We start from the raw sequence: 16,258 nt of genomic DNA, 5'->3' as shown, positions 1-16,258 counted from the left end.
CAGCTCTGTCTTGCAGGCCCTGCGGAAAGATGTCAAATCCCGCAGGGCCCTAGTCTCTTGTGACAGAGCGTTGCACCACGTCGGGGCCAGTACTGAAAAGGCCCTGGCCCTACTTGAGACCAATCTAACCATCTTGCGACTTGGGACCTCCAAAATGTTGTTATTTGTGGACCTTAAGGTCCTCCACGGGGCATACCAGGAGAGGCAGTCCTGTAGGTACGTGGGTCCTGGGCCGCAATTAAAACAATGCATGTCATGCTGCCATTCCTATAATACTAGTTTAACCAACTCATTTCCGGGTTTGAAATGGTCATAATCCAAAATGTTCATCAACCAGGCTGTTCGTAACCTGAGGTACACTGTACAAAGCCATTTATACATTACTAACTATTGTGATACGCTACCTTGATTACTTTACTACATGAAAGTACAACTTTACATTAAAACACCAGATCATCACATACATGGGACGCATTTAAATTTGATTTCCACCTATAGGAGCCTGTTCATTAGAAGGAAGAAATGAACCCTTGAGAGAGCCAGTGTGGTGTAGTGGTTAAGAGCGGTGGTTCGTAATCTGGTGAACCGGGTTCGCGTCTCCGCTCCTCCACACGCAGCTGCTGGGTGACCTTGGGCCAGTCACGCTTCTCTGAAGTCTCTCAGCCTCACTCACCTCACACAGTGTTTGTTGTGGGGGAGGAAGGGAAAGGAGAATGTTAGCCGCTTTGAGACTCCTTAGGGTAGTGATAAAGCGGGATATCAAATCCAAACTCCTCCTCCTCCTCCTCTTGTTGAGGATAAATCTTTCTACACTCCATACATCTAAATGGTTCCTTCCATATAAGTCCGTAAACATTTTGTAAGTACTCCATTAAACAGAAGCAGTTTCTGCACTCCTGGAATTTAAATGTTTCTTCCTTTGTGAGTCCATTGATGCTTTGTAAGGTGTCCACTCTGACTGAAGTTCTTTCCACTCTCCATACATTTAAATGGTTTCTCACCTGTGAGTCTGTTAATGTACTCTTAGTTTCCTTTAGACTGAAGCTCTTTCCACACTTCATACATTTGCTGTATAAGGTTTCTCCCCTGTGTGAGTCCTTTGATGTTTTCTTAGCATTCCGCTGTGACAGAAGCTCCTTCCACACTCCATACATTTAAATGATTTTTCTCCCGTGCAAGTCTGTTGATGTACTCTTAGAGTTTGACTCTGACTGAAGCTCTTTCCACACTCCATACATTTAAATGGTTTCTCCCCTGTGTGCGTTCGATGATGTAAAGTCAGACGATAACCTGAACAAAAGCTTTTTCCACATTCCAAACATTTACAAGGTCTCTCACCCGTGTGAGTTTGATGATGTCTATTAAGTGATGAACTCTGACTGAAACTTTTTCCACACTCCATACATTTAAATGGTTTCTCCCCTGTGTGACTCCGTAGATGTTTTCTAAGGTTTCCATTATGTGTGAAGCTCTTTCCGCAGTCCATACATTTAAATGGTTTCTCCCCTGTGTGAGTTCTATGATGTAAAGTCAGATGATCACTTGAACGAAAGCTCTTTCCACATTCCATACATTCATATGGTTTCTTCCCTGTGTGAGTCTGTAGATGTTGTCTAAGGTTTCCATTATGTGTGAAGCTCTTTCCGCAGTCCATACATTGAAATGGTTTCTTCTTTGTATGAGCCTGTAGATGTTGTCTAAGGTTTCCATTATTTGTGAAGCTCTTTCCACATTCAATACATTTAAATGGTTTCTTCTTTGTATGAGCCTGTAGATGCAGGGTAAGGTTTCCATTATGTGTGAAGCTCTTTCCACATTCGATACATTTAAATGGTTTCTCCCCTGTATGAGCCTGTAGATGTTGTCTAAAGTTTCCATTATGTGTGAAGCTCTTTCCGCAGTCCATACATTTAAATGGTTTATCCCCAGCGTGAGTCCGTAGATGATTTCTAAGGTTTCCAATATGTCTGAAGCTCTTTCCGCAGTCCATACATTTAAATGGTTTCTCCCCTGTGTGGGTCCGCTGATGGTTGCTAAGGATTCCATTATGTGTGAAGCTCTTTCCGCAGTCCATACATTTAAATGGTTTCTCCCCTGTGTGGGTCCGTTGATGGTTGCTAAGGTTACCATTATGTGTGAAGCTCTTTCCACATTGCATACATTTGTAGCGTTTTTCACCCATGTGAGTTTGATGATGTCTATTAAGTGATAAACTCTTACGGAAGCTTTTTCCACACTCCATACATTTAAATGGTTTCTCCCCTGTGTGAATCTGTAGATGTTTTCTAAGGGTTCCATTACGTGTGAAGCTCTTTCCGCAGTCCATACATTTAAATGGTTTCTCCCCTGTGTGAGTTTGATGATGTAAATTCAGATGACCACCTGAACGAAAGCTCTTTCCACATTCCATACATTTAAATGGTTTCTCCCCTGTGTGAGTCCGTAGATGGCTATTTAGGTTTCTATTATGTGTGAAGCTCTTTCCGCAGTCCATACATTTAAATGGTTTCTCCCCTGTGTGAGTCCGTAGATGCTTGCTTAGCATTATGCTATGACAGAAGCTCTTTCCACACTCTATACATTTAAATGGTTTTTCTGTTGCGTGAATCCTTTGATGTACAGTAAGTTGTCTACTCATACTGCATCTCCATCCACACTGCATACATTTGTAGGGTTTCTCACTCATGTGAGTTAGACGATGTAAAGTAAGAGATGAAGTTTGTCTGAAGCTCTTTCCACACTCCATACCTTTAAACGGTTTCCCCACTCTGTGAGTTTATTGATGTGAGTTTATTAACTGTACACATGGACTGAAGCACATTCCACATTCACCACATTTAAATGGTCTCTTCGTATTTCCAAATGAAATTACAGATGACACACTGTCTTCTCCATAACCTGCTTGGAAATGAGAGGGGAGGAAAACCCCTGTTAGTATTTCAAGGAAGAGAACAAAGACTGTAACACACATCAAATGCAATTAGCACCTTCTCTTATTTCAACCTATTGTACATTCCTCCCTGTCTTCTTTATGTTCCAAATTTTAAGCAAATGAGGGGAAACAATGCCAAATAATAGGAATGCATCATCAACCTTCCATAATACTAAATCATCATTAATAAAGTAGTTTCATCTAAGAATACAGTTGTGGGATTGCCTTTTTAAATAAGGACCTGCCTCACAGGAAAGGGAGTTGTTCTTCCACGAACGTGCCCTCCATTTCTCAGAATCAGAGTTGCTAATGACATTTTTCATTCTCCGTGTAATATTATTCCACCTCTGGGGCACATTTTAGCCCTTTGGACCTCTGGATATTTATCAATCACCCCCACAGTCCATTGGGCCCCAGGAGGTGCAACTGTCAGTGTTTGTAAAAAGCAAAAAAAAGGAGGTAAGGGTTCTGACCTCCCTTTGTCTCTTCAGCCTGGTCCTCGGACCCTTGTCGGCACAAAAGAGTCCATGAGAATATCCTTGCAGAGTTTTATTCTTAAAAGTCTTTGTTCAAAAGCAACCGAACAACTATACACACTAGCACTAACCAACCCAAACACCAGCAACCAAACTAACATTTCTCACTCTATATATACAACTTGGTGCAAGCCGCTGAGTCATGCTGACCCAGCTTTATTTGCATTAAAGAAACAGCGGCCATTTTAGCCGTGACACCCCTTCTGTTTCTTAAATGCGAAAAACCCCAACAGAAACAATACATACATACAATACATACATACACTATATACATAAACCCAGTTTTGTCATCAATTCATTATGACATGTTGCTGGCAAAGGCTTGGTAAACAAATCAGCAATATTATCTTGTGATTGACAATACTCCAGTTTGATTACCCCATTGTGTACACCATCTCTCACATTCGCATGACGGATAGCAATACGTTTTGATGCGGATTTCATTATTTCCGAGCCCGCTAATGCAATGCACGATTGGCTATCTTCATACTCTTGGATAGGCAAATCTACTTTACAATCTAGATCTTTTAGTATCTGTATAAACCATATGATTTCATTGCATGCTATCGACAGGCTCCCATATTCTGCCTCACAGGATGAGGTTGCAACAAATCCTTGTTTCTTTGACCTCCATTCAGTTATGGAATTGGCAAACATCATAACCATTCCACTTGTAGATTTTCTAGTAGCTACACAGCTTCCCCAGTTCACATCAAAAAATACTTCTAGTTTTTCATCTTGTGTACTAGATATCTTTAAACATACATTTAATGTCCCCTTTAGGTATCTGATAAGCCTTTTCAAAGCACACCAATCGGCAGTACTGGGTTTAGATACACGTTGGCTCAGAACATTTGTAGCACGTGCAATGTCTGACCTTGACCACTGGCTTAAATACAACAGTGATCCTATTTTTGAGTGATACAACTCAAGCTGATCAAATTCATCATCACACACTGTCTTTGGGAAATCTGGTGTCATGGGAGTCTGAACTGGCTTGCAGTTTTCCATGCCAAACTGCTCTATCAAATGAAGAATTTTCTCTTTCTGGGTTAATAGAAAGCTTCCATCAGCTTCCTGCCTTACTTCTACTTCCAAGTAATTGCTTACAGGCCCCAAGGCTTTAAGCTTAAACCTCTTTTCCAGTTGACTTGTGAGCTTCTGGATCTCATCTGTGGAACTCCCTGCTACAAGCAAATCATCAACAAAGACTAAGAGCATTAGATATTTGTTGCCTGTCCCCCTGGTGTACAGGCATGGATCAGCCACATTCCTTTTAAAACCAAGTTTTACAAGGGCTTCATTTAAACACTGGTTCCAACACCTTCCATTTTGTTTGAGACCATAAACAGCCTTTCTCAAACGCCAGACTGCACCATTCTCCTCTTCAAAACCAGGGGGTTGTCTCATTAACACTTCATGGTCTAAATTTGCATGCAGATATGCAGCATCAACATCAAAATGGTGCACTGCTAGTTGTCTTACAGCAGCAATAGAGAGCATTAAATGAAAAGTTTCACTCTTTGCAGTGGGAGAAAACACTTCATCATAACTCTCCACTTTTATCTGAGTGAACCCTCTGGCTACTAATCTGGCTCGAAAACGTGGTTCCCCAGATGCAAGGGTTTTCCTTTTGTAAACCCACTTGCATGACACCACTCTGCCACTTGGAGGCGGCATTATGACCTCAAACACTTTGTTACGTTTAAGAGTCCATTTCTTCTTTCATAGCTTGTTCCCACAAAGCACGTTCTTCAGGGGGTAAGTCTAAGACTTCATTATAACTTTGTGGTTCCACACAACTCACATTGCATACTCTCACTCCTCCTAGGGTCAAATGCTGAGAAGGTACACCCTTGTTTGAACGCTGGGAGCGCCTAGGCACAACTACTTCTCTCCCCCCCCCTTATCTCTGGCTCTTCTTCCTCTTCCTCTAGAGAAGATTATCTATTGCCACATCCTTTGGGGAAATCTGTGCCTCCTCCTCCTCATCCTGCTCCTGCGTTTCCAATGGCTGAGAAGAAGCCTCTTCTCTTACTTGCAGGGGCAGTAGGCAATCTGGGTTGGCATGGATCGCAGTCCATCTGTCCTGGTCAGCAAAGTCTGCACTTCGTGACAGAACCACGCGTCCTGGGCATAAATTGAAGCACCACCCTTTGCCATAGGACTGATATCCCACAAACCGCAGTTTCTGTGCTCTAGCGCCCCCCTTTCTGGTGCTGAGCTTTGGGAATATTTACATGTGCCCAAGAACCCCAGTTATGGAGCATTGCCCACTCTGGTTCTTTCCCAAACAACAGACGATAAGGAATATATTTTATAGAGCTAGACCAGGTTCTATTAATCAAAAAGTTCGCTGTAAGGAGAGCCTCGCCCCACAGCCTATGGTTGTGGCCCAATCCTGCATCCACTAGCAGGCAGTCCTTTACTGACTGTATTACAGCCCCACGTCTTTCACACAGACCATTTTCAGCAGGGCTATAAGGGTTAGTCAAACGATGAGTGATCCCCTTACGCCGCAACCATGCCCCAAATTGTTTGTTCAGAAATTCTTCACCCCTATCTGTTTGCAACTGCACAACAGGGCGAGCAAAGAGCTTTTCAGCTTGGGCAACCCATTCTCTGAATGTGGGGAAACACTCAGATTTCTGCTTTAACAAAAACAACCAACTAAAACGTGATTTATCATCTATTACCAGAAAAGCATATCTGGCGACCCCTTCAGTCTTCTGTGGAAAAGTGCCTATCACATCACAATGGACAAGTTCTAAAACTTCTAGATACTCTGTCACTTTTAGAAGCCACAGGCTTCCTCTTAGATTTGGCCATTTTACATACATTGCAATCTAGGAAACAGTTACAGCTATTTACTTTTAGGTTCTTGCACACCTTTTGCATTTCTGAAAGCAAACGGAAATTGGCGTGACCCAGTTTTCTGTTCAGTTCATGTACACACCCCTTATGAACTGGCAAATTATCCTGAACCACCTGGGCTGCTTTAACAGGCTTGTCCTGCATTACATATAACCCATTTTCCAACTTTGTATGGCCACATACCTGAGTTCCATTCTTTATCAGACAACCATCCCGTGTGAAGTTAACACTATATCCTGCATTAATCAAACAGCTTACAGACAGTAAACAATAGTCCAAACTACTGACAAACAGAGTCTCTGGTAGAGTAATGTTCAAGCACTGCAGGAAACATGTTCCCTGGCCATCAATCTTGCTTCTACGACCATCAGCAAGATAGTCTTTCCCATCAGCTGGCTTCCCCAGGGTCTTAAAGTCCTCCTGACTGTTGCAGATAATCCTGCTGCTCCCGGAGTCCAGCAACCATGTTCCTCGATGTATCTTCCTCTCCTCCTGAGAAAATGCAGACACAAACTGAGCAGAACGCGTGTTCTTCACTGAAGAGAACCCCTTCTGCTTACGTTTCTGCGTCGATTGCTGTCTCTGTTCCACGTTGTCTCCTGGAAGTCTAGCCCTGCATTGACGTTGGAGATGCCCGGGTTGGTTGCATCTATAACACCTCCTCACCGCCATGGCCAAGTCCAAACCTTGGTGTTGCTCCATGGACAGATTCTGCTGCTGGCCCCCTTGGCTATAACTCCTCCGCTCTTGGAGTTCAGCTTGTTTATCTGACCTTCTTTCTGCTTCTTCAGTCAATCTGCCAACCACATATACTCAAGGGTCAGATCTCGGGGACGCATACTCTCCATGCTGTTAATCACGGGCAACCAGCTTTCAGGCAAACTTGAAAGGATAATGTAGGTTTGGTCAGTCTCATCATAATGCTTACCTCTCTGTTGTAGTTGAAGAAACAGAGATTTCAGCGTTTGAAGATGAGTTGCCAAACTCTCACCTTCCCTCATAACAGTCCTGAACAGCCTTCTGGTCAGAGAAATTATAGTTCCAGCAGTTTCTCTGACTTGCCCTTAATAAATTACAGCACTCAAATGTTGGAATGAATCCACGACAGACGAGTGGCAGGTGTCATATGAGAGGCGTCTGCCGGGGCAAGCCCCGGGAACTCTCTTTTATTGAATATTACAAACATTGCCACAGGTGTGCTTGTGGCTGATTGGTTGATACAAACACAAAGCAACTTGTTGCTGATTGGTTAACATAGGTACAAGGCGGGAATTACATATAACCATTTATCACTGATAGATTAAAGGCTGGGAAACGGAGCTGGAACTAGACAGGCATGAAACCTCCTAATTAAATTATAACTAAAGATTAATATAACATGACTAAAACAATTACTAATGATTGATTATAACATGAAAGAGTATAATAATCGAGTTCCGTAGATGTGGTCAGCTATGCATTAAGAACAGATCATATTGTTTGTTCATGAACTTGAAATGAACTGAAGAATGAGAGAATGTCTTGGTGTGTTTGGAACAGGTTTGTACAGTGTGTGCAGAAGCAGAAGCGAGACTTCCCAGAATGCAAGAGAAAAGAAGCAATAGTTCCCATAGTAAGACTTCCCACAATGCCACAGTTATGTGCGGTAAGAGAACTGCAGAAAGAGAACTTCCCTTTACTCAAATGCTGTGCTGGCATTTGCTACATGCAATAACTGAGAGTTGCTCAAACATAGCACGAGCCCTTTCATCCAGCCATTTTTTCTCAGCAGAGTCAGTTCTCAAAACCTCAGTTTCAACACAGTCCCATAGTCCATCTCTCCTTAACAACTGCTGCATTTTAATTGACCAACTCAGCCAGTTGTTTTCTGAAAGAAGTTCAAAAGGGATGCCTCCCCCAATATTTACAACTTGGGAAGCCTGGAAATCTGCCATCTCTGCTGGTGCTTGCTGAGCCCCTTCTGTGGTGTCTCCAGCAATCTCTCCTGACTCTCTCTTTAGAGTCCAACTGGATGGTCCTGGCTGGCACTCACCGGCTTCTAGCTGCTGCCTCTGTTGACCTTCAGGTCCCGCCTGGCTCTGCAACTGGTGTAGCCGCTACTGTGGTGCTCTAGCAGTTCAAACTTCCAGTAGCCGAAGTAGAGTGCTTTCCTTAGCCTCAGATCCTAGCCGCTCCGGCGTCACTGCAGACAGTTACAGCTTGCCACCAACTGCTCCAACGCACAGCCACTGGCTCCATACACCACCAGGACTCGCCAGCTCCCTGCTGAGATGCTGTCAGTCGTTTTTGCACTCTGCACATGCTCAGAAACACTGGGCCCATAACCTATCAGTGTTTGTAAAAAGCAAAAAAGGAGGAAAGGGTTCTGACCTCCCTTTGTCTCCTCAGCCTGGTCCTTGGACCCTTGTCGGCACAAAAGAGTCCCTTGCAGAGTTTTATTCTTAAAAGTCTTTGTTAAAAAGCGACTGAACAACTATACACACCAGCACTAACCAACCAACCCAAACACCAGCAACCAAACTAACATTTCTCACTCTATATATACAACTTGGTGCAGGCCGCTGAGTCATGCTGACCCAGCTTTATTCGCATTAAAGAAACAGCAGCCATTTTAGCCGTGGCAGCAACCATATTGGGAGACCCAGGGTTCAGGTTTTTCTAGGGACTGTAGCCTGGAACTAGTGAGAAGGCTTGGCGCTTGGAATAAACTGAAGGTGTGCTCAGGTAGGCTAATGTCCTTGGAGCTGGACCTCCATCTGTCAGCCTTGCAGTGCAGAGGGAGAGCTGGAGATGCAGGAAAAGGCTGTTGGAGCCTGGCTGCTGGAATCCCAGATTGAAACACTCACCCCAATTTTTATTTATTAGATTTAGAAACCACCCTTCTAAGTTTGAGTGTGAGGGGGAGGCCAGGAGTCCTGTCTCATGCTGTGTGTAGGAGCAAGAGACATGGATGGCGAGGGAGCTGCTGCAGTGACCAGCAACACCTGTGCCATGTTTGTCCTCCTGCCTGAGAATGCGCAGAATTACACCTGCAGCAGATGCAGGAAGAGAAGGAACAGCAAGCTGAGGTCCGCCTATCTGCCCTACGAGCTCCTGAGCAAGATGAGGGATTTCTTGAAAGAGAGCAGAGTGGATGGTCCTGGGACAGCAACACAGGTGGGGTTGGCCACAGGCAGGAGGAAGATCGCTGGTTGCAGGAAACGAAAACCTGGAGGAATGCGGTACAGAGAAACGGGGCTGTTAGGAACCCTGATGTGTCACTCGAGCTGCAAAATCAATTCTGGGACAGAGGAGCAAGATGCAGACCTCAGAACACACCAAGGTGGCTGTGGAAGGGGCAGGGTATGGAGCAATTCCTACCACTCCCCAGAGGAGGAAGAGGGATGTGATGGTGGTACGTGACTTCCTACTAAGGGGGACAGAGGCAGCAGTGTGTGGAGGTAACAGGATCAGTGTTAGAAACTCATATATATAAGCTAGGTGCCAAATGTCTTGTTAAATCAAGGTTACAGCCGCCCAAAATTGAATGTCTAGGAGTCATGAGAAGAGAAGACTCCCTGGAAAAGACCCTGATGTTGGGAAAGATGGAGGGCACAAGGAGAAGGGGACGACAGAGGAAGAGATGGTTGGACAGTGTTGTCGAAGCTACCAGCATGAGTTTGACCAAACTGCGGGAGGCAGTGGAAGACAGGAGTGCCTGGCATGCTCTGGTAGAATCATATAATCATAGAGTTGGAAGAGACCACAAGGGCCATCGAGTCCAACCCCCTGCCAAGCAGGAAACACCATCAGAGCACTCCTGACATATGGTTGTCAAGCCTCTGCTTAAAGACCTCCAAAGAAGGAGACTCCACCACACTCCTTGGCAGCAAATTCCACTGTCAAACAGCTCTTACTGTCAGGAAGTTCTTCCTAATGTTTAGGTGGAATCTTCTTTCTTGTAGTATGGATCCATTGCTCCGTGTCCGCTTCTCTGGAGCAGCAGAAAACAACCTTTCTCCCTCCTCTATGTGACATCCTTTTATATATTTGAACATGGCTATCATATCACCCCTTAACCTCCTCTTCTCCAGGCTAAACATGCCCAGCTCCCTTAGCCGTTCCTCATAAGGCATCGTTTCCAGGCCTTTGACCATTTTGGTTGCCCTCCTCTAAACACGTTCCAGTTTGTCAGTGTCCTTCTTGAACTGTGGTGCCCAGAACTGGACACAGTACTCCAGGTGAGGTCTGATCAGAGCAGAATACAGTGACACTATTACTTCCCTTGATCTAGATGCTATACTCCTATTGATGCAGCCCAGAATTGCATTGGCTTTTTTAGCTGCCGCGTCACACTGTTGGCTCATGTCAAGTTTGTGGTCAACCAAGACTCCTAGATCCTTTTCACATGTACTGCTCTCAAGCCAGGTGTCACCCATCTTGTATTTGTGCCTCTCATTGTTTTTGCCCAAGTGCAATACTTTACATTTCTCCCTGTTAAAATTCATCTTGTTTGTTTTGGCCCAGTTCTCTAATCTGTCAAGGTCATTTTGAAGTGTGATCCTGTCCTCTGGGGTGTTAGCCACCCCTCCCAGTTTGGTGTCATCCGCAAATTTGATCAGGATGCCCTTGAGTCCATCATCCAAGTCGTTGATAAAGATGTTGAATAAGACCGGGCCCAAGACAGAACCCTGTGGCACCCCACTAGTCACTCTTCTCCAGGATGAAGAGGAACCATTGATGAGCACCCTTTGGGTTCGGTCAGTCAGCCAGTTACAAATCCACTGAGTGGTAGCATAGTCAAGACCGCATTTTACCAGCTTCTTTACAAGAATATCATGGGGCACCTTGTCAAATGCCTTGCTGAAATCAAGGTAGGCTACATCCACTGCATTCCCTTCATCTACCAGGCTTGTAATTCTGTCAAAAAACGAGATCAGGTTAGTCTGACATGACTTATTTTTCAGAAATCCATGCTGACTATTGGTGATCACAGCATTCCTTTCTAGGAGCTCACAGACTGTTTGCTTAATGATCTGCTCCAGAATCTTCCCTGGTATTGATGTCAGACTGACTGGGCGGTAATTATTTGGGTCCTCTCTTTTCCCCTTTTTGAAAATAGGGACAACATTTGCCCTCCTCCAGTCTGCCGGGACTTCGCCTGTTCTCCAGGAATTCTCAAAGATGACTGCCAGTGGTTCTGAGATCACATCTGCCAGTTCTTTTAATACTCTTGGATGCAGTTCATCTGGCCCTGGAGACTTGAATACATCTAAACTAGCCAAGTATTCTTGTACTATCTCCTTAGTTATTCTGGGCTGTGTTTCCTATGCTGAATCATTTGCTCCAAATTCTTCAGGTCGGGCATTGTTTTCTTTATCGGAGAAGACTGAGGCAAAGAAGGCATTGAGGAGTTCAGCCCTTTCTGTGTCCCCTGTTTGCATTTCACCATCTTCTCCTCTGAGTGACCCCACTGTTTCTTTGTTCTTCCTTTTGTTACAAACATACCCATAAAGGCCTTTTTTGTTGCTTTTAACCTCTCTAGCAAGCCTGAGTTCATTCTGTGCTTTAGCTTTTCTGACTTTGTGTCTACACGTGCTGGCTATTTGTTTGAATTCCTCTTTGGTGGTTCCCCCCTTTTCCATTTTTTGTACACATTCTTTTTTAATCTTAACTCAGTTAAAAGTTCTTTAGATAGCCACCCTGGCTTCTTTAGGCACCTTCCATGTTTCCGTCTCATTGGTATTGCCTGAAGTTGTGCTTTTACTATCTCCCTCTTAACAAACTCCCAGCCATCATGAACTCCCTTTCCTTTTAGTATTACTGTCCATGGGATCTCACCCAGCACTTCCCTAAGTTTTATGAAGTCGGCTTTCTTAAAGTCAAGAAATTGAGTCCTAGTATGCTTGGCTGCTCCTTTCCGCTGTATAGTAAACTTCAGAAGAGCATGATCACTCACGTCTAATGATCCTTCCACTTCTACCCCACTAACCAGGTCATCAACATTGGTTAGGACCAGATCTAAAATGGCTGTTCCTCTTGTTGCTTCTCCCACTTTCTGGACAATAAAGTTGTCTGCAAGGCCAGTGAGGAATCTGTTTGACCTTATGCTCTTGGCTGAGTTTGACAACCAACAAATATCCGGGTAATTGAAGTCCCCCATTACTACTATCTCCCTTCCTTTTGCATGCTTGGCCATCTGTTCCAGGAAAGCATCATCTATGTCCTCCGTTTGGCTTGGGGATCTATAGTAAACTCCCACAATGAGTAAAAAAAATCCTTCCAGTAGCACCTTTAAGACCAACTAAGTTAGTTCTTGGTATGAGCTTTCGTGTGCAAGCACACTTCTTCAGATACACACTTCAGTGTGTATCTGAAGAAGTGTGCTTGCACACGAAAGCTCATACCAAGAACTAACTTAGTTGGTCTTAAAGGTGCTACTGGAAGGATTTTTTTTATTTTGACTATGGCAGACCAACACGGCTACCTATCTGTAACTGGCCCCACAATGAGGTCACTGTTATTCTTCTCTCCCTTAATTTTGACCCAAATGCTCTCACTTTGGCTTTGAGGTTCTAAATCTTGGATCTCTTCAGAGGTATACACATCCCTGACATATAACGCCACTCCTCCTCCTTTCTTGTCTGGTCTGTTTCTCTGAAATAGATTGTATCCCCCCATTATTACATTCCAATCGTGGGACTTATCCCACCAGGTTTCAGTGATGCCTATTATGTCATATTTAGTTTGCTGTACCAAGAGCTCAAGCTCATCTTGTTTATTTCCCATGCTTTGCGCATTAGTGTACAGACATTGAAGTCCATTAATCATTCCCCCGTGACTCTTATTTAAGGATTTTTTCCTCCCACCACTAGGTCTGCGTGCTGTTTGCTCCATTTGGTCTATGACATTTGGATGATCATCTTCATCAATTGATAGACTCCTACCTTCAGGAGCACTGTCTCCCTCCCCCACATTAGTCAGTTTAAAGCCCTCCTGATGAGGTTTCTGAGATTTTTGGCAAAAACATTTCTCCCAACCGTTGTGAGGTGCAGCCCATCGCTTGCCAGAAGTCCATCTTCAAGAAACTGCAGTCCGTGATCTAAGAATCCAAACCGTTCCTGTTTACACCATTTGCGAAGCCAGCTGTTCACGTCCACTATTTTTCCCTCTCTCCCTGGGCCACGTCGTTCAACTGGGAGGACAGATGAGATGACAATTTGTGCATTTAATTGCTTCAATTTCCTGCCCAGAGCCTCGTAGTCTCTTTTGATCTTCTGGAGGCTATTGCTTGCAGTGTCATTGGTTCCCACATGAACCAAGAGTAGGGGGTATTTGTCAGTGGGTTTTATGATTCCTTGCAGTCATTCAGTTACATCTTGGATCTTAGCCCCGGGGAGACAGCACACTTCCCGAGACATCTTGTCAGGCCCACAGATCACTGCTTCTGTTCCCCTCAGTAGGGAATCCCCTATCACCACTACACGCCTCTTCTTAGGTTTGGTCGGGGTTCTTCCATGAGCTGTCCGTTCCAAGGTCGCCTGCACATTCCCTGACGACTGACTTTGCTGCTCGTCTTCATATACCTGATCGACTGTAATGAGGGAGAGATCCTCAAATGGAGTCTGCTCTTCATCTTCCATGCTAGGGGAGAGGACCTCAAAGCGACTGTGTATTTCTAAACAATCAGAGCGAACCCTGGGCCTCCTACTTCTTTGAGTCACATTTCTCCATATATCTGGCTCCTGTGTTGGTGAACTAGCCTCCTTCTCAGGGGAGTCCCCTGTCTTCTCCTTGGTGGAGATGGTGTGCTCTGTTGCTTCCAAGAAGAGCTCCAGCTCTCTAATTCTTTGGAGCGTAGCTACACGTTCCTCCAGTTGCTGGACTTTGTCTTCTAAGAGGGCAATCAACATTCAATTGCTGCAGGTAAATCTGCAACCTTTGGCAAGATGGCAAACATTGCGCAGGAACCGCAGGCGACTGCAGCTGTTCCCTCCCCCTCCATCTTGAGAACGTGTCGTTGGGGGTGGCTACAGCAGTCCTCCATCATAAAAAGCGTGAAGACAGGACAAATAACTCCCCCCCCAAAAAACCTAGGTCTCCCCCAACAAACGTTTGAGACTAGCTCCCCTAAATCTAAAAGATGGATCAAACTGCGCGCGCCATTAGGCGTGCGCCGCTGCCCTGCAAGCTCTGATAAGCTCCTCCCACAGCTAATCACCTGCCTCAACAGAAACCCTGCCCCCTCTGACCTTTGCACAGGGAGAGCAGCTAATCAGCCACAAAGAAACACACACACAAGAAAACCCTTTTTGCACCTTCTTCAGCTGCTGCCCTGCAAGGGGGTCATGAAGAGTCGGACACAACTAAACGACTAAACAACAACAACAGTTGCCATTTGGGGTAGGATGGCTCTAAAGTCTTATTTTTCAAATGATGGACAGATTGTGATTGATTCTCAGTTAAACATCTGGCTAGTTCAAAGGACAACCTTGTGCTAGGTTTAAGAACTTCTGAGAACTTAAAGAAGAAATGTCCTTTGATCCAGGGACAGTACACATAGATATTGGCCTATTCTGCCTTCTTTTTCTTAATGGTGACACAGACCATTCATAATGAAAGATGATTCTTCACAACAAGTGTGAGAGGGCAGTGAAGACAAGAGACGTCAGTTCACTATCACATTGTTCACTGCTGCTGTTCATTGGATCAGTGATTTTGTTTAAATGAGCTACACATACTGTAGGGTCTCATTGCATACTGAAAGGACATCCCCCTCAATTTTTCCTGCTCAGTGTTTTTCTTTTTTTGGTTTTGGGCAAGGAGATGAGCTCAGACTCATCCTACCAGAGTCTCTCGTTTGTCAAATAAGTAAAGCATAAGTGTTATTGATGCTATTATGTTACTGTAAAAATCTTCAAAAAAGTTCATCTTGTGAAGAAGCAAAGACAACACAAACCTGGGAGTCTCTGTAGATTTTGCATAGTTATTTTAAGGTGGGGGCAGAGAGAATTTAGCGTGCTGCAAGGGAAGTGGGGGGACCGGAATCCTCTCCTGAAGACCCCCCCTCGCTCGACTTGAAGGAGACCCTACTCCTCTCTCCTGCGCTTTTGCCCCCTTTCACCCCTAGCCCTGCGCGCCGAATCTTTTCCTAGCGCCCCAATCTCTCCATCCAGAGGGGCCTCGCAAGACCAGCAGGGAGGCGGGGAAAGAGGTGGGACAGGACGGGTCTCCATCCATAATTCTTTCGGTTCCCTCAACCCTTCCGCGGACTCCCTCACTCCGTCTCTACCACCAAAAGGGACCCACCCGGGGCACCCCGGACAGGCCGCAAGTCCCGAGGGATTTCTGCAAGGGCGAAACCCGAATGAAGCCCTGTATATCAGCCAGCCCTGCTTGGGGGTGGGGGCGCTGCGGTCACCCGCCTCCTCCCCTCTTGATGGGCATTGCATTTCAATTCCCGCAAGGGCGCCCAAACGGGTGGGGAGCAGTTGAGCGTCTCTTGGCCGTCCCGGACCAGTAACACGGTGCAATGCAAACCCTGCAGCTGTTGAGTCCCCACTTTGCAGCCGGATTGCATAGATCCGGGCCCCCTCGATGGGTTCTAGGAAAGGAGCGTTTTTGGAGAGAGCGTCTCTCATCATTCCCCCCCCCCCGCAACCGCCAATTACCTCTTCCCTAACACGCCGCATCTTTACCTCTTTGTTCTCTCCTGGCCATCCGCCTCCCCTGCTCCCTGCTCCGATTTCGTTTCCTGCAATATAATGGGGAGGTGGGAGTTGTCTACCGACGCCCCTCTTCCCCTTTCCAAAATCTTCCGCTTCTCCAGCGGCTGCTTTTGCCCCCTTGCCTGGGAACATCCGACACGTTTTCGAAGGAGGGGGGGGGGAGGCCTCGCAATTTCAGTCGCAGAGCAGCCCCCGCTTGTGTAAGGAGG

General features: G+C 45.4%; 1 protein-coding gene across 2 annotated transcripts; it reads right to left on the bottom strand.

Annotated features, from left to right (window-relative positions):
• Positions 1 to 390: 390 nt before the first annotated feature.
• LOC308469662 (uncharacterized protein) lies at positions 391 to 16,257 on the bottom strand. Of its 2 annotated transcripts, none has more exons than XM_080992442.1 (2): positions 16,020 to 16,257; positions 391 to 2,901 (listed from the first exon to the last, which is right to left on the bottom strand). In XM_080992442.1, the coding sequence occupies exon 2, from the start codon at positions 2,744 to 2,746 to the stop codon at positions 1,058 to 1,060; it is 1,689 nt and encodes a 562-aa protein (XP_080848568.1). In that variant the 5' UTR covers positions 2,747 to 2,901; positions 16,020 to 16,257; the 3' UTR covers positions 391 to 1,057. The 2 variants fall into 2 exon arrangements, with proteins under 2 accessions (XP_080848568.1, XP_080848567.1); XM_080992441.1 differs by having other exon boundaries at positions 391 to 2,898.
• Between the last annotated feature and the right edge of the window lies 1 nt (position 16,258).

This window comes from Podarcis pityusensis (assembly GCF_964106645.2).
Source record: "Podarcis pityusensis genome assembly, chromosome: 2".
NCBI lineage: Eukaryota > Metazoa > Chordata > Lepidosauria > Squamata > Lacertidae > Podarcis > Podarcis pityusensis.
The sequence above is the reverse complement of the archived record's forward strand: the minus strand, read 5'-3'. Positions and strand labels throughout refer to the sequence as shown.